This window comes from Danio rerio, chromosome 20 (assembly GCF_052040795.2).
Source record: "Danio rerio strain M-AB ecotype USA chromosome 20, GRCz13ab, whole genome shotgun sequence".
NCBI classification, from domain to species: domain Eukaryota; kingdom Metazoa; phylum Chordata; class Actinopteri; order Cypriniformes; family Danionidae; genus Danio; species Danio rerio.
Window position 1 is genome coordinate 59,623,712 of NC_141040.1, and position 21,289 is coordinate 59,645,000.

General features: G+C 42.6%; 1 protein-coding gene across 16 annotated transcripts in view; it reads right to left on the reverse strand.

Annotated features, from left to right (window-relative positions):
* The window catches only part of plcb1l (phospholipase C beta 1-like), a 151,016-nt gene that overhangs the window by 2,098 nt on the left and 127,629 nt on the right, over positions 1-21,289 (reverse strand). For 9 of the 16 annotated variants that reach the window (XR_015518883.1, XR_015518884.1, XR_015518885.1 and 6 more), the window contains 5 exons: positions 20,961-21,111; positions 20,435-20,511; positions 19,533-19,622; positions 15,033-15,090; positions 14,351-14,437 (listed from right to left, as the gene is read on the reverse strand). Coding sequence is in view for 5 of the 16 variants with exons in the window: in XM_087298663.1 (XP_087154789.1) it covers positions 14,351-14,437; positions 15,033-15,090; positions 19,533-19,622; positions 20,435-20,511; positions 20,961-21,111 (463 nt within the window). In the remaining 11 variants the exon portion in view is untranslated. Of the gene's footprint in view, positions 1-14,190; positions 14,216-14,350; positions 14,438-15,032; positions 15,091-19,532; positions 19,623-20,434; positions 20,512-20,960; positions 21,112-21,289 lie in introns of all 16 variants that reach the window. The other 7 variants (XR_015518880.1, XR_015518879.1, XR_015518882.1 and 4 more) reach the window with 1 other exon arrangement.

Here is a 21,289-nt window from a genome sequence, read left to right on the forward strand (position 1 = left end):
AAATAAATAAGAGAAAGAAAACATCTAGCTGATCAGTATGAGATATTCCATAAACACCTTATAGGCTCAGGGTCTTCTGCTTATGATCGCCCATTTGTTTCACTTTTAAATGTAAAGCCTCGTACACACCGGGACGCTTTACCTTTGTGTTTATCGTCAGCGTTTTTCAATAAGTTTTTCCTGATTCAAACCCAGGTGATTTTCACTGGCGTCGAGCAGATGAGGATGCAAAATCACTCTTTGACATTAGATGGCGCTACACAACTTTAAGCTTCTGACACGCGATTGTAACACAGAATAAGAGGACAGAAAGTTGACACACTTGTTGTTAAAGATACTGGTGAATCGAACAAGCATGGATGGTTGAAGCAGCAGCTCCAGCTCTAGCGATGAGGAAAGGATGAGTGTTCAGCAGAGCATTAAGCAGCTGCACGTTCATATCCCTCTGGGTATCTTCTTCACTGTGCGCTCGCATTGACAGTGTTGCGCTTGAGCGCCTCCAAGTGCTGTTTACTGTAACTTCAGCAGCTCCGTGCATGTGAACAAAAGTGCCGATCTGATTGGTGGAGAAGGTTTAGACGTAGCGCGTCAAAAAAAAAAAAAAAAACGAGCATGAGGCGTTTTTTGGCACGCTTTACTTAGACACAAGGCGTTAAATGACGAAGGAAAACACAAGCAAAAAACGTCTCGCTGTGCACGGGCCTTAAGGCTGTTGCATTAAATAATAAAGTTTTAATTTATAAGCGATATTTCTGTGTATAGTGTCATTTCTAGATAAAATAGCTTAAGCTATACTGACATCATTTAAAGAATTACAAATATGGGATTTAATAAAATGACATTAAATCTGTAATTTTATTAAACTACAACATCAGAAAGATCCGACCCTTCTTATCTGAACATGCAGCTCAACTCCTTGTTCAAGCTCTTGTTCTCTCCAGACTGGATTACTGCAACTCTCTACTAGCCGGGCTTCAGCTAACTCTATCAAGCCTCTTCAACTGCTCCAGAATGCAGCAGCACGAGTGGCCTTTAATGAAGCTAAAAGAGCACATGTCACTCCGCTGCTCATCCGTTTGCACTGGCTGCCAGTTGCTGCTCGCATCAAATTAAAGCTCTGATGTTTGCTTACAAAGTGACTTCTGGCTTTGCTCCTTCTTATCTGCTCTCACTTCTGCAGATGTATGTGCCTCCAGAAACTTGCGTTCTGTGAATGAACGTCGCCTCGTGGTTCCATCCCAAAGAGGGAAGAAATCACTTTCCCGAACTCTCGCGTTCAATCTGCCCAGTTGGTGGAATGAACTCCCTAACTGCATCAGAACAGCAGAGTCACTCGCTGTCTTCAAGAAACCACTAAAAACTCAACTATTTAGTCTCCACTTCCCTTCCTAATCTGCAATTGCCTCTCTGGATATCACACTAACTGTTCTCAAAACAAAAAAAAAAAAAAAAAAAAGATTATAGATAATTACTAAAAACAATAAATAACAGAGGAGTTCTGAAATATTATTGATAAAGTCTGTGGAGACGATGATATTAATCAAATCCTGCAAACAGAGCATTATTGGGTTAAACCAGAAACCTTCTTTTCTGTCCTCCAGTCCTGCACAGCGCATCGGGAAAACTGCACATAAAAAGAGTGTCCTGTGTCCTCAAACAAGTGTTTCTGTGTTTATTTGACGTGAAAAATGTAAAAATAAATGTTAAATGTAGAGCTTTATTAGTGGATATCTGCTGAGCGCAACCAAGTATATTCTATATCTTATTACATGCTCTTATGTCCTGAAACACTTAATGGTATTCTTTGCTTAAGGTATGCGAATAATTTGCAACATCCTTCAATTATTCTCTTCAATAAAGGGGAATCACCTGTTCCGTGTCATATAGCACAGGCAAATATTTATGTTTGAGGTCTCTCTGGAGCATTTGGCCTGAATGTTTGACGCCGTCTACCAAAACGAGGATGTAATAAATACTTTTTATAGCGAGTTATTGCTGGAACATTTCTGTGGTGTTATATCATGGATGGTGCGCTGGGTCATCCCTTCGTTAGTAGCGAGACCACTTGATGCCAATAGTTGGTAGGCAAGTAAACCAATCTAATAAATGGAAAGACACTGGCCTGTGCGTATAGACACATGGTGTGCTTTATCTGCTGATTCCCTCTGGAGTGGGCGGGTTGTGTTTGATTGAGGGGACGTCCTGAGGACGGGGTTTGCATGATGTGCTACAAGCCTGACAGTGGAAACGCAACATGATTTCAGCCTCACTGCTCAACATCCCCGGCCCGATTAAAGCCCTGCTAGCACTGGGCCGACAGTGGAAATGCAGATACTGACTGTAGTGTGAGTGTGTGTGCGTGTGCGTATGTGAAATCCCTTGACATTCCTGATCCACCAGTTGAGAGCGTCTGATCTAGAAGCTGATCATCAAGGTAAAGCAGAGGTGTGTGAGGGAATACAGCACCGGAGGATGAATAAGCGTGAATAAGGAACCCAGTAAAGCTCAGCGTGATTCAGGAGAGTAAAACACAGCGCTGATGACGGCACACAACACACCAGAGACCTGCAGAAACACACACATCTCCAGAGCCGGATCTGCTGTTTCTCTCCGGGCACAGACTCCCCTAGTGATTAAAGATGGCAGAATTGTATTCATTCTGACCCAATAATTGCTTTACTGCTTATCTGACTGGTTAACTACCCCGCCGGCTCTCCGGGGAGCGCTGTAATTAAAGAAAGCACTAAAGACGAATGGTGTCAAAGACTAGGATTTCCAGGCATTTGTAGTGCTGTGTGATTGTGAGAGCGTCTCTGAGCCGCCTGACTCTGGCTTCGGGTTAGTTCTCCATGCAGATGAGCAGCGGGAACCGTCTGAACTGATGATGATGATGATGATGATGATGGGGAGATCAGATCATTTTACAGACTCAGAGCTTTGAGTGTCAGTCATCAAGATAAACACTCCTTCATTTCATTCAGTTTGCCATAGTATCATTAGTAAGTTACGAGCTGCGGCCACACTCCTCTCCTACGAGCTCACACTACAAACAGCCAGAACTAGAACGCTGTAATGGCCCGTTTACACTGACTGGTACAGTACAGCACGGTACGGCTCATCTTTATCAGGCTTGCGTTTCTACTACTAAGGGTACCTTTTGGGTGGGCGTGGTGTACGACAGAGTTTCAGTCGACGTCATTCTCACTCCTATTAATGTCTACAATAAAGCAGTACGGGTCGCTCACATATCATACGACAAGCACTGCTCACAACACAGATGCTTTACACACATCAATACTGCATTTATTTCAACAGTTTGATTATAACTGCAGATCAATGATAATAGTATACTGCAACCAGGGCTTTACATTGACCAATGCGGGCAGATTTCAGCTCCGGCGGGTTAGACAGACACCTCCACTAGACACTTTGGCTGGTTGCAAATCATTTTTAAATTATAGTCTTCTTAAAAGCAGGGTTCGACAATATGCATGGCCCGATATTCATGCAAATTTAATCTTAGAATCAAGAAGCAGCACGACTGACAATAATAACTGTGTTCGCACGAGCAAAACAGCAAAATAAGAAGGTGAATACCGGACGAGAGGATAATCACTCGCTAAAGCGTTAGAAAGCGTGCACGCTCCCGTTTACTTGCGCGAATCTCGTGCCTAGAGGAAGCGCAACTGGTGCGATCGGTTCCCTTTGAAACAGTTTGGACAAAGAGTGATGATCGTGCACCCACAGCCCTGCTGCTTTCCAGAGCTCAAGACAAACACACACACACACACACACATTCTTTAGTTAGCAGCAGGTAACTGCTTTCATTTTAATTATTAGCTCGCACTTTTAGACGGCTCGTAAAACTACAACAGGACACGGCAGATTTGGTTCACCTTGGCTTTGTGGTTGTACATTAAGACAACGACAAGGTTTGCTTGAGCTCAGGTCATCCATGGCTCATCATTATATGCATATATCCAGGGCTTTACATTCACTTTTTTGATCACCAGCCACAGTGGCTAGTAGTTTTCCAACATTACCAGCCACTCTGCATTTTCACTAGCCACAATTTTGTAGTTGGGAAAATATTGTTATATTCATAAATATGACTTTGACATGCTAAAATGACTTGATTTAGAGTTTGTGTTCTGTCCACATGCCTCCTCATTCATTTTACGTGTTGTGTGTCATGTAAGAGCAAAAAGGTCATGGTTTCATAGTGTTATACTGCAATCAGTTTTTATTTCACATCACTTTTCAGAACTCAAAATTAAAACAATAATTATTTCCTGGCCACAAATTTTAAATGTGTCAAACAAGCTAAATATAGCTGTATGCTATACTTTTATATTTAACAAAACATTTCTTTTATAAAACAAAGAAAAACAATTGACTTTAAAAATAATTATTGTCATGTATCAACAATATGCACATATCTCTCAGATCACCAGAAGACTACACATAAATGGAGTTAATCTCATATTAAAGCAAATGTTGTAAAAAAAAAAAAAGATTATTAAACCATATAAGCAAAAATAACCGTAAGCAAAAGAAAGCAGGTGAAAAACAAAGTGTGTGATAATGGAAGGATGATCACACGGTTAAGGCCAATTAATAATCAGTTCAGAGCGAAAGCAACCGGTGCTGCTTACAAAGACACATTTGGAGCTCTTGAAAGCAGCAAGACTGTGGGTGCATTAGCATTACTTTTTTGCTTGACTATTTGAAAGAGATGCGATCACAGTTGCGTTCCAGGCACGCGTGCTTCAAGGAAGGAGACAGGAGCGCGCACGCTTTAAACAGTCGCGCGCATCACATCAGCTGTTAGAGATTATCCTCTCATTCGGTTATTCATCTGCTTTCTTCTGTCAATTTTTTTTTGTTAGTTGTTCTGTTTCTCCATTCTGAGATCACATCTGTACTCATATTGAGTTATTCTTATAGTCGAACCCTGCTTTAAGAAAACCACAATTTAAAAATTATTTTTAACCAGATAAAGTGGCTAGTGGAGGTGTCTGTCTAACCGGCAAAGCTGAAATCTACCCGCATTTGGCAGGTTGGCGGGTGTTAATGTAAAGCCCTGCATATATCATTATGGTGTAATGTCTCAGCTGTGTATTAGAACATGGCCGATCCTTTGCTTTCATTCTGGCTACTCCACGAGCTCGTGACGCATCTCTGTAACCAATCAGCGTTCAGCTGCATGTCTAGCTCCACCTTTTGATTCTCTTTCTCCTGTTTGGTTTCCTTTCGAAAGAATGCCGAAAAAGTAGTAGGGTTTGGTTTTGTTCACCTTTTGACAGTGGAAACGGCCAAAAAAGCAAACCGTACCATACCACTCAGTGGAAACAGCGCGCTAGAGAGGGGAAAGAATCACCTGCTGTTCTGTCTATGATCAGCTCAGCTCTTCAGGTTTGACTGACACACACACACACACACACACACACACACACACACACACACACACACACACACACACACACACACACACTCATCAGCAATGCTCACGGTCTGAGCTCAAGCACACAGGATTAGACCAGCTTTACACTCTGTGTTTGTGAGTTGTTCATTTGTCATGTAAAGAGACGAAAGACTCAAACTGAGGACTCGAGAGAAGAAATCAAATCTTTATCCAGCTCTGACTGTGTATGATCGACTTCATTCTGTCTCCTGATGAACAACCACTCAAACCCGACTGAAGACTGGACTACAGAACTGATCTCCTCCTCCTCGTGTGCAGTGTGTGCTGATGAACGAGTCGACTCATCATTCTACAGTCGCATAACAGGTTTGTTCAAAGCGAGCACACTGCTAATTACCGACCATCACTAGCCTGAACTCAAACGCCGCTCACTCAAACCCGAGCGCTGACTCTCCACAGTCTCCAGGTCACCTTCTGGAAAGCCGCATTTCTGTCCGGACGCCACGAGCAGATGCTCCCGCAGCGCACACACACTGCTGCCCCCTGCTGCCCGCACACTGAGCGGATTACAGCGCTACACCTGCACCTTTAACACCTGCGGGACACGTCTTTATCACCTGCGCTCGCTCGTGTGGGAACAGCAGGAGTCCAGCTGCGTAAATAAAGCCTGAAATTCGGCCTGTGCTCCACTCACACACTCACACACTCACTCACTGTGTGTTATTACACTGTCAAACTCAGACGGAGGCTCAGCGGATTCAATGCAAACCAACAGAATACATCTCAATATGAACACACACACACACGCACACACACACACACACACACACACGACTGTTAATGTGAATGATTCCCCTGTATTACAAAATAAGAGCGCATGCCTTCAATCACTATTTTTGATTTTCAAAAAATATTAAAATCTCATTGCAATGATTACACATTGGGCGGCGCGGTGGTGCAATGCAGAGCACTGTGGCCTCACAGCAAGAAGGTCGCTGGTTCGAGTCTCGGCTGGGTCAGTTGGTGTTTCTGTGTGGAGTTTGCATGTTCTCCCCGTGTTGGTGTGGGTTTCCTCCGGGTGCTCCGGTTTCCCCCACAGTCCAAACACATGCGCTATAGGGGAACTGATCAACTACACTGGCCGTAGTGTATGAGTGTGTATGGATGTTTCCCAGTGATGGGTTGTAGCTGGAAGGGCATCTGCTGTGTAAAACATAGGCTGGAATAGTTGGTGGTTCATTCCCCTGTGGCAACCCCAGATAAACAAAGGAACTAAGCCGATTAAAAAAATGGATGAATGAATGATTTGAAATATCAGTATGTGTGTGTGTGTGTGTGTGTGTGTGTGTGTGTGTGTGTGTGTGTGTGTGTGTGTGTGGGGTCATGTGATGTGCATTTTCAGCAATGCAGTGTGGACGGAGAGCTGTTCAGAAACGCTAGTGTGGTTTTCATTCTAAAGCGTATCCGTGTAAACGGGGCCTGAGAGCTGCTGGGTGAACTCTGACCTGTGTCCTTCATGTGTTCATGTGAATAGAGAAGCATCACTTCTCTCTAACGCTGCTCTTGTCTGGGGAACTCTTCTTGATGCTGGAGTTTCAGATATGTGCTCTATGAAGCCGAGAGAAGCTGTCAGTGATGAAGTGATTCTGTGAGAGCTGCTGCTGGCGTATCCTCAGAGAAACAGGCGATCTGGATCCTCGGACCCGCAGAGATCTGCAGATCAAACGCAGCTCCCTCGCTGCAGCTCCAGATCTCAGTTAAATCCGTCTTTCCTCCACAGACTCTCTTCTGTCAACAAACCACATTCAGCCATCAGCGGCGCCCGCTCGGGACGCAGCGACCTTCTTCAACATCTGTCCTCATTCTGCTCGCCGTCCAGGGATGCTGCGCTGCTCAATCTGGAGCGTCACACTCTCATTTCAACCTGCGTGTGTGTGTGTGTGTGTGTGTGTGTGTGTGTGTGAGATAATACACATGCTCAGGGACGCCTGCATCAGTCCACACACGTGCAGAGACCTGGGGAAGGTTGTGTGTGTGTGTGTGTATGTGTGTGTGTGTGTGTGTGTGTGTGTGTGTGTGTGTGTGTGGCAGGATCAGGTATTTCCAGCGTGCATGTGTGTTTGTGTGCGTGCGTGTGTTTGCACTCCTCGTGTGTTTATCGAGCGACAGAACTTCCCCTGGAGAGAAGCAGGAGTCTGTGAATTATTAACGAAGAGCTGCTCACATCAAAAGCAGAGCAGACACGACCAGTGTGTGTGTGTGTGTGTGTGTGTGTATGTGTGTGTAGGAGCATGTGTGTGTATGTACTGAGCAGAACACACTGAAGCACTCTGCCTCTGACTGCACTGTAGATGTTGTTGTTCAGTATCTTTGCCCTTCCTGCACTGCTCTGAAATCAACATACTTCTGAAGTTTGGACAATCGATTGTCGCTAGAATATCAGCATCAACTGTAGGCCATACATCTGCTCATATCTGCTGATAAACTCTGGATCCGCCTTACTAGCCCAGTTCGGGAGACAGACACACTCTGTCAGTGTAAAACTAGATTAAACACCTCTCAGCATCAGCATACACAGAAAACACACACTCTCAAACCCCAATCCTCTAAAGGATCGTTAGTCTGCATGAATAAGGGCAACCGGAGCCGGGAACACACAAACACACACTGTAATGTGAACAACACTACACTCATGTTAGTCTGTCTCTCTTGATCCCGAGGTCTACATAATCTTGGACCGGCCAGTATAATGTGCTTAATTAGAAACTAAAAAAGCAGATCTGTGTGTGTCTGGTCATTATGGGGTTAACAGCAGATCTGTGTGTGGTCATTATGGGGTTAACAGTAGATCTGTGTGTGGTTATTATGGGGTTAACAGCAGATCTGTGTGTGGTTATTATGGGGTTAACAGCAGATCTGTGTGTGGTTATTATGGGGTTAACAGCAGATCTGTGTGTGGTTATTATGGGGTTAACAGCAGATCTGTGTTGTCATGGTGACGGCACAGCACTCTGTTTGTGGCCTGCAGTTTCATTCAACATCACCATCACATGTGAACGGCCAGAGCTCTGCCTCAACATTTCCCCTCTAAATAAATCTAATATCAGCCACTCAATGAAAAGACTCTGAGGTAAATAAGGGTGTCAGATATATTTAAGGTTGGGTTCTGCTAAATATACTGAAATACCTGAGCTGTGATAGAAATCAGAGGTGAGGGATGTAGAAGATTGGAAACACACTTCTTTACATGAAGATTGCAGTGATGCACAAGATGACGATGCTTAAAAGAAGCGAAGAACTCAAACAGGAGAGAAGGCAAACAACAATATTTCTGAATAGAACTGATGCATTTGACGTTGGTTTGTAGTATATCAACCGTACATTATAACCCTACTCTCAGTGTTATTGGACCTCAGTGCTGCCTTTGATCCTACTGATATATAATATTCTCCTGACAGGCTTGAAGATGATGTTGGTGGAACTGCATTGGCCTGGTTCAGGTCTGGTCTATCTGAACGTTATCAGCGCAGTTTGACAATAACTTTTTTGATCAGCACCTACTGTGGCTAGTAGTAACATCCAAACACAGCTCCAACGTCATCGTTAAATTTGCTGATGACACGACGGTGGTGGGCCTTATCACCGATAATGCTGAGACGGCCTACAGAGAGGAGGTGCACACTCTGACGCAGTGGCGTGAGGAAAACCACCTCTCACTCAACAAAACTCTAACCCTAACTCAGCAAAACCAAGGAGCTGGTGGTGGATTTCAGGAGAGAGAAGAGAGAACACACCCCATCACCATCAACGGGACGCCAGTGGAGAGAGTCAGCACTTACAAGTGTCTAGGAGTCCACATCGCTGAGGATTTGACATGGACTGCCCACATAGACGCGGTGCTGAGGAAGGCACAACAACGCCTCTTCTTCCTCAGGCGTCTCAGGAGGTTTGGATTGAGCCCCCACATCCTCCGCTCGATCTACACCTGCACTGTGGAGAGCATCCTGTCTGGCTGCATCACCACCTGGTGTGGAAACAGCACCAGCAGCAATCGCAAAGGCCTACATAGGATTGTGCGAACTGCTGGACGCGTATTAGGAGGTGAGCTTTCCTCCTACAGGACATCTACACCAGGCGGTGCATGAGGAAAGCCAAGAGAATCATCAGTGACTCCAGCCACCCAAGCCATAGACTTTCTCTCTGCTACCCACAGGCAGACGGTTCCGCAGCATCCGATCACGCAGGAAAGAGTCTTCCCTCAGACTATCAGGCTGATGAACACCTAACACACAACACACAGACTCTTCCATATCCCTCACTGCACACCATCAGTATGTAGCATGCACTGCACTTTAACCAACCCATACTGAAACAACACTGCCTACAACTATGTGGACACCTACTCATTGCACATATCGCTGTCAACACTGCCAATTTCACATCGTCCTGTTGTTTTGGGAGTATGCTGTTGTATGTTGTTGTATGTTGTACTGTCTGGAGCAGCACCTAAGCGTTTCACTCATCATAGCACAGGTGCTGCTGCTGATGTTACAATAAAAGGGATTTGATTTGATCAGTTTTCCAACATTACTAGCCACTCGCCATCTCCACTAGCCACACTTTTGTTGTTGGGAAACTATATATCAAGCCTAAATCTGACTTTGACATGCTAAAATGACTTGATTTAGACTTCGTGTGATGTCCACATGCCTCCTCATTCATTTCACTTTTTTGCGTATGAACTTGCATAATGTGCATGTTGTCATGGTTTCATAGTGTCGCATTGCACATGATTTCACATGATGACTCTTCAGGGCTCAACACTAAGGATTTACCAAATTTATCTCTGACCACATCAAAAATAAGTAAATAATTATTTCTTAGCCACAAATGTTAAATAATTTGTCAAAACTTGCAAAATATAGCTGTGTGCATGCTCTTTTTATACATCAAAACCCAAAAAATAATCATTGCCATGTATCTAAGACTATACACAGTAGCCTAGCCTGTCCAGGCTAAAGGTCTCTCAGATCAGCAGTGAACTACACAAACACGGGGAGATAATCTCCTATTAAAGCAATCTTACTGTAAAAATGAAACCATATTAACAAAAATAACTGTAAGCAAAAGAAAGCTGGTGAAAAGCATACCGTGTGTGATAATGGAAGGATGATCAGGTGCACACGGGTAACATTAGGCCCATAATCTGTTCTGTTCAAAGAATAGTTAAAACAAAACTGGCAACCGCTGCGGCTTACAAAAAGACCGACTTAAAAACATCCGGAGCGCTTGAGAGCAGCAGGGCTGTGTGCGCGCGGGCATCACTGTTTGTCCAGTCTGTTTCAAACAGAACTGATCTCAGGTTTTGTCACACAAATGCTATTTTAAGGCCAACTCTATTGTCAAACCCTGCTTTAATGAAAGAGACCACTTAAAAATGATCGTCAAACTGTCCTAGTGCAGTAAAAACAACACCAAACCCTGCATAAATGGCTTCACGATTATTAATTATGTTGATTATAGTTTATTATATTTGAAGGAGGATTCTTTACATGTATTCAGCTGTATCCAAGTGTGCATGATCAGACAGCATCTACACACAATACAATAATCACAAAGTGTGAGGCCGGCTTCAGGCTATACACAGGCGTTGTCAGAGCTTCCCCTATCCAGCCTCTATTCCCTGTTAAAAAGCCCCAGACACACTGCTGTCTGTCTCAGGACGTCTCTGCGTGAACATGACACTGAATACACATGATGCAGTAGTGCACATGTCAGGCCTGTATTCTGCCACAGAGAGGAGCTTCATCATCAGAGTTTTCACCTCTGGTCTGAGATATGGGTGAGGATATATCTGACTGATGACGGATGATGATGCTTTAAATGATCTCTTTCATTTCAACAATACAAACAAATAAATCAATGAGGGAGTGTTCAGAGCATCTGACGGCTCAGCACTCGTTCCCTTACAATAGCTGCTTTATTTGACCTGAGTGCATCTGTAGTGATAAAACCCTAACCCAACGTGAAAGTCAGATCTGCCCAGTCCTGCTGATCGACCGCTAGCAGGTCGCTAATGCTAACACACTCTGAGACTGACCATTAGCAGGCCACTCACACACACACACACACACACACACGTGCTGAGGTGCGAGCACAGTCTCCACACACACCATCTCCAGGACAGGAGTATATTTAGGCACTGCGGGCGGAACGCGGACCCTCAGAAGAGCAGATGCTAATATCTGTCCATTAGCGGCAGATCCACATGCAGAAATAGGTCAGACTCTCTCGCTCCCGCTCAGACTTCAGCAGAGCACACACACACACACACACACACATGCACACACGAAGCTGTTCTCCAGCCTGAGATGGAGAATGAGGTCACTCACACACACGTACGCACGCACGCGCACAGCTGGCATAAAAGGGAAGTGAAGACCAGATATAATGTGGCGCCCTCTGGTGAATGTGGGCAGAAATGCATATATAACTGTGTGTATGTGTGTATATCTGTGTGTGTGTATATCTGTGTGTGTGTATATCTGTGTGTGTGTATACATATCTGTGTGTGTGTATATCTGTGTGTGTGTGTGTGTATCTGTGTGTGTGTATATCTGTGTGTGTGTGTATATCTGTGTGTGTGTGTGTATATCTGTGTGTGTGTATATCTGTGTGTGTGTGTGTATCTGTGTGTGTGTGTATATCTGTGTGTGTGTGTATATCTGTGTGTGTGTATATCTGTGTGTGTGTGTATATCTGTGTGTGTGTATATCTGTGTGTGTGTGTGTGTATATCTTTGTGTGTGTATATCTGTGTGTGTGTGTGTATCTGTGTGTGTGTGTATATCTGTGTGTGTGTGTATATCTGTGTGTGTGTATATCTGTGTGTGTGTGTATATCTGTGTGTGTGTGTGTGTATCTGTGTGTGTGTATATCTGTGTGTGTGTGTATATCTGTGTGTGTGTATATCTGTGTGTGTGTGTGTGTGTGTATATCTGTGTGTGTGTATATCTGTGTGTGTGTGTGTATCTGTGTGTGTGTATATCTGTGTGTGTGTGTATATCTGTGTGTGTGTATATCTGTGTGTGTGTGTATATCTGTGTGTGTGTATATCTGTGTGTGTGTGTGTGTGTGTGTGTGTGTGTGTGTGCGTGTGTCTGTGTAATGGGATTAAGCTGTCTCTAGTCACCGTTAGGTGTTGACTGTAAAGTGTGCAGGTTAGTGAATGCTCCATCAGCTGTTTTAGTTTCTGTCACCTGCAGAATTCCAATGAGTGAATCTTACGTTGCAGTGTGTAGCCCTAATCCCAACCCTGACCCTAACCCTGACCCCTAACCTTAACCCTGACTTCGACTGTAACCCTAACACCAACCCTGACCCTAATTCCTAACTCCCAACACTTAACCCTAACCCTAACCCTAACCCTAACCCTTCTGCATGGCCTCTTTTTAGATTTACCAAGCTTTTCCCTCAGGTTTTTAACAAAACACTTTCCTGTTGCAATTTCTAGCCAACAATTAGGCTAATAGTCATCTGGTAATGTCTGTGATGATCACGTTAAGATGTCTGTACAGGCGTACCTGTTTCCGACAACATCTCTTCAAACTGTTTCATATTCAACTCAAATCAAACGCGGCGCCGAGAGAACTGTCCAGCCGAAATCTGCTCACACCGCCAGCCGAAATCATGTGCCGCGCACCCAAAGCGAACCTCCGCTAACACATCGATGACGTCACATTCGCCGCGCGTTCAGTAACAGAAAGCTGATTGGCTGTTGCATGCTGGTCTCATTTGTAGTTGTAATACTGCAAATTACATTAGGACTAGTGAAATGAAGAACTACAACACACCAAAACCCAGCAGCAACAACGACAAGGAATTAAAATGAGCATTAGACATCGTGTTACATGGACATCGCAAAAATAAGACCTGTGCAGAAATATGAAGACCTAGAACAGCCAATATAAGACTTTTGAAGACCCCGCGGACACCCTGATTACTGTCCGATCATCATCACATGTTAAAACTGACGAGACGGAGAGAGCTTCACTACTCATTCAGTCTAGAGGACGACTGATACACAAGTCCAACATGTCCTCTGTGTGTTTACTGTGTGTACAGAAGCGGATTAAACACTCATCCTTACACACACACACACACACACACACACACACACACACACACACACACACACACACACACACACACACACACACACACACACACTTCAATAAAGTGAATGAGCTCCACAACATCTTTCCTCTTCAGTAAAGACAGAAACTCACACTGCTGTCAGTCACAGGATGATGATGATGATGAAGAGGATGAAGATGATGTTCGCCTGAACCCGCAGAAGTCTGATTTACTGAGAAACCATGAAGATACCCAAACACAGAAGCCAAGACACGTCACAGCAAAACCAGTGTGAAGAACCACAGCCAGCAGACGGCAGCCGTACACACACACACACACACACACACACACACACACACACACACACACACACACACACACACACACACACACACACACACACAAACACACACACACACACCCCGCATGCTAATGTTTGATCTTAACTGTCATTTGGACATCCAAGGGTTAGTTAAAACTGTCCACACACACACACACACACACACACACACATGGACACACACACACAGTCAGTAAAGCGGGTTATGTGTGTATGAGGCAGATGATCCAGAGTTTGTTAGTTTCAGCAGATTCCCATGATGAGCTGAACGCTGATGCAGAAACTCTTACCTTCCAGTAGCTGTGAATCTTCCTCCTAAAATAACAGTGACAGTGAGCCACACACACACACACACACACACACACACTGCTGGCAAACAGCACTTTACACCCCGCTAATGAGCAAATAAAGCTTCAACCGTCGCCTGTAAACCTGTTAAACAAGTCTCACCTTCACCTTCTCCTCCAGGATCTGCTGCTTAATCTCTTCGTGTTTTTTCTGCAAACTCTCCAGCCGTGTATTCTGAGCGCCTTGCAGCTGAAACACACACACACACACACACACACACACACACACACACACACACACACACACACACACACACACACACACACACACATAAATACACTTTTTTATCAAATATATATGCAGTGCATGTATGCGTGTGTGTCCTTATATACTCATAATAATCACACACGGCACACACATATATTATCAAAGCAACTCAAACTTTATTTTGGATGAATTGTTCTGTTTAATTTTGGCCAGAAAACAACAAATAAAACACTACATAATGATTTCTGAAACGGTGTATATGTCAGCTGCTGAATGAGAGCTGCTAGAGGAAGAACACACGCACAGATGCAGACACGGCTCTGTTCTGTAGAGTAAATGCAGATGAAGATGTTCTGTTGCCCCCTGCTGGAGGAGCCGTGAATATAATCATATACACTCCACTCTACAGCCTGCCGGACACCATGATGACCTGCAGATTAATGTGTTCATCCTGTCTGTCTCATATGGAGCAATAACACACTTACACAACAGGTGGTATGGAGTGTTCATAACTAGAGTACATAACAAATATATAAGACACCTACTGTATATAAACACGTAACACTAGTGCACTCACCCGATGGACGGCCTGCACCACCTCATTCACATGTGCTTTATCCATCTCCATCTTAGTCCTGTAACAGAGCATCATCATCATCAGAAAACACTCACTCATTCATCAGCTCATAATAACAGTAATACACTCACTCATTCATCAGCTCATAGTAACAGTAATACACTCACTCATTCATCAGCTCATAGTAACAGTAATTCACTCACTCATCAGCTTATAGTAACAGTAATACACTCACTCATTCATCAGCTCATAGTAACAGTAATTCACTCACTCATCAGCTCATAGTAACAGTAATACACTCACTCACTCATCAGCTCATAGTAACAGTACTACACTCACTCATTCATCAGCTCATAGTAACAGTAATACACTCACTCATTCATCAGCTCATAGTAACAGTACTACACTCACTCATTCATCAGCTCATAGTAACAGTAATACACTCACTCATTCATCAGCTCATAGTAACAGTAATTCACTCACTCATCAGCTCATAGTAACAGTAATACACTCACTCACTCATCAGCTCATAGTAACAGTACTACACTCACTCATTCATCAGCTCATAGTAACAGTAATTCACTCACTCATCAGCTCATAGTAACAGTAATACACTCACTCATTCATCAGCTCATAGTAACAGTAATTCACTCATTTATCAGCTCATATTAACAGTAATTCACTCACTCATCAGCTCATAGTAACAGTACTACACTCACTCATTCATCAGCTCATAATAACAGTAATACACTCACTCATTCATCAGCTCATAGTAACAGTAATTCACTCATTCATCAGCTCATAGTAACAGTAATTCACTCATTCATCAGCTCATAGTAACAGTACTACACTCACTCATTCATCAGCTCATAGTAACAGTACTACACTCACTCATTCATCAGCTCATGATACCAGTAATACACTCACTCATTCATCAGCTCATAGTAACAGTAATTCACTCACTCATTCATCAGCTCATAGTAACAGTACTACACTCACTCATTCATCAGCTCATAGTAACAGTACTACACTCACTCATTCATCAGCTCATAGTAACAGTAATACACTCACTCATTCATCAGCTCATAGTAACAGTAATACACTCACTCATTCATCAGCTCATGATACCAGTAATACACTCACTCATTCATCAGCTCATAGTAACAGTAATTCACTCACTCATTCATCAGCTCATAGTAACAGTACTACACTCACTCATTCATCAGCTCATAGTAACAGTAATAAACTCACTCATTCATCAGCTCATGATACCAGTAATACACTCACTCATTCATCAGCTCATAGTAACAGTAATTCACTCATTCATCAGCTCATAGTAACAGTAATACACTCACTCATTCATCAGCTCATAATAACAGTAATACACTCATTCATCAGCTCATAGTAACAGCAATTCACTCATTCATCAGCTCATAGTAACAGTAATTCACTCACTCATTCATCAGCTCATAGTAACAGTAATTCACTCATTCATCAGCTCATAATAACAGTAATACACTCACTCATTCATCAGCTCATAATAACAGTAATACACTCACTCGTTCATCAGCTCATAGTAACAGTAATTCACTCACTCATTCATCAGCTCATAGTAACAGTAATACACTCACTCATTCATCAGCTCATAGTAACAGTAATACACTCACTCATTCATCAGTTCATAGTAACAGTAATACACTCACTCATTCATCAGCTCATAGTAACAGTAATTTACTCACTCATTCATCAGCTCATAGTAACAGTAATACACTCACTCATTCATCAGCTCATAGTAACAGTAATACACTCACTCATTCATCAGCTCATATTAACAGTAATTCACTCATTCATCTGCTCATAGTAACAGTAATACACTCACTCATTCATCAGCTCATATTAACAGTAATTCACTCATTCATCAGCTCATAGTAAAAGTAATACACTCACTCATTCATCAGCTCATAGTAACAGTAATACACTCACTCATTCATCAGCTCATAGTAACAGTAATACACTCACTCATTCATCAGCTCATAGTAACAGTAATTCACTCACTCATTCATCAGCTCATAGTAACAGTAATACACTCACTCATTCATCAGCTCATAATAACAGTAATACACTCACTCATTCATCAGCTCATAGTAACAGTAATACACTCACTCATTCATCAGCTCATAGTAACAGTAATACACTCACTCATTCATCAGCTCATAGTAACAGTAATACACTCACTCATTCATCAGCTCATAGTAACAGTAATACACTCACTCATTCATCAGCTCATAGTAACAGTAATACACTCACTCATTCATCCGCTCATAATAACAGTAATTCACTCACTCATTCATCAGGTCATAGTAACAGTAATACACTCACTCATTCATCAGCTCATAGTAACAGTAATACACTCACTCATTCATCAGCTCATAATAACAGTAATACACTCACTCATTCATCAGCTCATAGTAACAGTAATTCACTCACTCATTCATCAGCTCATAGTAACAGTAATACACTCACTCATTCATCAGCTCATAGTAACAGTAATACACTCACTCATTCATCCGCTCATAATAACAGTAATTCACTCAATCATTCATCAGGTCATAGTAACAGTAATACACTCACTCATTCATCAGCTCATAATAACAGTAATACACTCATTCATCAGCTCATAGTAACAGTAATACACTCACTCATTCATCAGCTCATAATAACAGTAATTCACTCACTCATTCATCAGCTCATAGTAACAGTAATACACTCACTCATTCATCAGCTCATAGTAACAGTAATTCACTCACTCATTCATCAGCTCATAGTAACAGCAATTCACTCACTCATTCATCAGCTCATAGTAACAGTAATACACTCACTCATTCATCAGCTCATAGTAACAGTAATTCACTCACTCATTCATCAGCTCATAGTAACAGTAATACACTCACTCATTCATCAGCTCATAGTAACAGTAATTTACTCACTCATTCATCAGCTCATAGTAACAGTAATTTACTCACTCATTCATCAGCTCATAGTAACAGTAATTCACTCACTCATTCATCAGCTCATAGTAACAGTAATTCACTCACTCATTCATCAGCTCATAGTAACAGTAATTCACTCACTCATTCATCAGCTCATAGTAACAGTAATTCACTCACTCATTCATCAGCTCATAGTAACAGTAATTCACTCACTCATTCATCAGGTCATAGTAACAGTAATAACACTCACTCATCCATCAGCTCATAGTAACAGTAATTTACTCACTCATTCATCAGCTCATAGTAACAGTAATTTACTCACTCATTCATCAGCTCATAGTAACAGTAATTCACTCACTCATTCATCAGCTCATAGTAACAGTAATTCACTCATTCATCAGCTCATAGTAACAGTAATTCACTCACTCATTCATCAGCTCATAGTAACAGTAATACACTCACTCATTCATCAGCTCATAGTTACAGTAATTCACTCACTCATTCATCAGCTCATAGTAACAGTAATTCACTCACTCATTCATCAGCTCATATTAACAGTAATTCACTCATTCATCAGCTCATAGTAACAGTAATACACTCACTCATTCATCAGCTCATAGTAACAGTAATTCACTCACTCATTCATCAGCTCATATTAACAGTAATTCACTCATTCATCAGCTCATAGTAACAGTAATTCACTCACTCATTCATCAGCTCATATTAACAGTAATTCACTCATTCATCAGCTCATAGTAACAGTAATACACTCACTCATTCATCAGCTCATAGTAACAGTAATTCACTCACTCATTCATCAGCTCATATTAACAGTAATTCACTCATTCATCAGCTCATAGTAACAGTAATTTACTCACTCATTCATCAGCTCATAGTAACAGTAATTTACTCACTCATTCATCAGCTCATAGTAACAGTAATTCACTCACTCATTCATCAGCTCATAGTAACAGTAATTCACTCACTCATTCATCAGCTCATAGTAACAGTAATTCACTCACTCATTCATCAGCTCATAGTAACAGTAATTCACTCACTCATTCATCAGCTCATAGTAACAGTAATACACTCACTCATTCATCAGCTCATAGTAACAGTAATTCACTCACTCATTCATCAGCTCATAGTAACAGTAATTCACTCACTCATTCATCAGCTCATATTAACAGTAATTCACTCATTCATCAGCTCATAGTAACAGTAATTCACTCACTCATTCATCAGCTCATATTAACAGTAATTCACTCATTCATCAGCTCATAGTAACAGTAATTCACTCACTCATTCATCAGCTCATAGTAACAGTAATTCACTCATTCATCAGCTCATATTAACAGTAATTCACTCATTCATCAGCTCATAGTAACAGTAATTCACTCACTCATTCATCAGCTCATAGTAACAGTAATTCACTCACTCATTCATCAGCTCATAGTAACAGTAATTCATTCACTCATTCATCAGCTCACAGTAACAGTAATACACTCACTCCTCCGTCAGTGTTTTGCCCTGTGCTCGAGCCTCATTCAGTTTCTCCTGACGCTGTTTGTCCATCTTCTTCTTCAAGTCTTTGCTTTCTCTGCACAGAAATGAAGCGGTCAGTTATGAAAGTATGATCACACTGTTGTTTTTAAATGACTCATTTAGAAGACATTAAGGCTGTAACCCTGTCTGTGTTTAGCTGTAGTTATACCCAGTCCTGTCTGTAGTGGTCTTAGTGTCCCCTGTGATGTCTCTGTGTGCCGGTTGGGTTGTGTTATCCTTTAGCTTGTGTTTGTCTGTCATGTTCTTCATGGACTGCATCTGGATCTGCATTTCAGCATTTCCCATCACAGACGCCACAACGGCTTTATTTACAAATCTAAACCCTAGCGTGCTTCATAGCGTTGAGTCATATCATCTCATTAGTGATACTGATGATCAGGTTCATTTATTATTTATACAGCACGTGAGTCTGGCCTTTATTGACAGTACATCAGCAGATCTCCTCAGCATCAGACTCTTCTGAACATCTACAGCTGGTTTACAGCGTCAGCTCAGACGGAGGTGGTTGAACAGCAGTGAGAGACACTTTGACTCCGCATATTAGAAGATCGTCAGCTGTGAGCTGTTTTCAGTGATATGTAGTCAGAGACACAGTGCCCAGTGTTGTTCTGAAGTGTAGTCTGTTCTTCATGGAGGAACATCTCTGCACGTGTGTTTAATGCATATTCCTCCTGCACTGGACTGAATATACACACTGCTGCAGCAGAAACAGCAGGCTGAAGCCGGCAGGTGATGGTCAGAAAAGCTTAAATCAACACTTCTGGTTCAAACCCACCTAAACCGCATATACTGTCATTTCAACAGGAGGATACCTGGAAGAATGAGCGTGCTGCTCCACCCACTTACTTCTCACTCAGCTCCTTCAGCTTCTTCAGCTGGTTACTCTGACAGTGCTCCGCCACGGACACCAGCTTCTCCACCAGCTACACACACACACACACACACACACACACACACACACACACACACACACACACTTAGTGAGGACATAACATAGACTTCCATTGATTTTCTCTCAGGGTAATGATGATGGTGATGTATGGTCTATCTATGGTCTGCTGGAGGATTCATCATGATCTAATTAAGGTGGACCACTGAAATGTCAACACTCATCCTCAGCTGGTATACCACTATCTTCAGCCTAATAAATGCCTCCTGACTGTTAATCCCACAGTGTGTGTTCACATCAGTGCTCACTGCGCTGTGGACATTCAGCTGGAGGATGAAGAGCCCAGAGAGGTGAAGCCCAGAGCTGTGTGTGTGCTGTATGAGCTGGAGAATAATGCTGAACACTGTGTGTGTGTGTGTGTGTGTGTGTGTGTGTGTGTGTGTGTGTGTGTGTGTGTGTGTGTGTGTGTGTGTGTGTGTGTACCTGTTTGGCGTGTTCTTGTTTGCAGTATTTCTCTTTGTAGTACTGCTCCTGCCGCAGCTTGAGGAGCATCTGCTGCTGCTGCTCCTTCAGTTCACTGAGCCTGGAGGACTCCTGCTGCTGCAGCGCTGCGTCCTGAGACAACACACTCCGACTGCACACACACACACACACACACACACACAGAAATATGAAGGTAGATCATGCTCATATCTGCAGCTAAACTAACCTAGTGTGTGTGTGTGTGTGTGTGTGTGTGTGTGTGTGTGTGTGTGTGTGTGTGTGTGTGTGTGTGTGTGTGTGTGTGTGTGTGTGAATATACTGGCTCATCC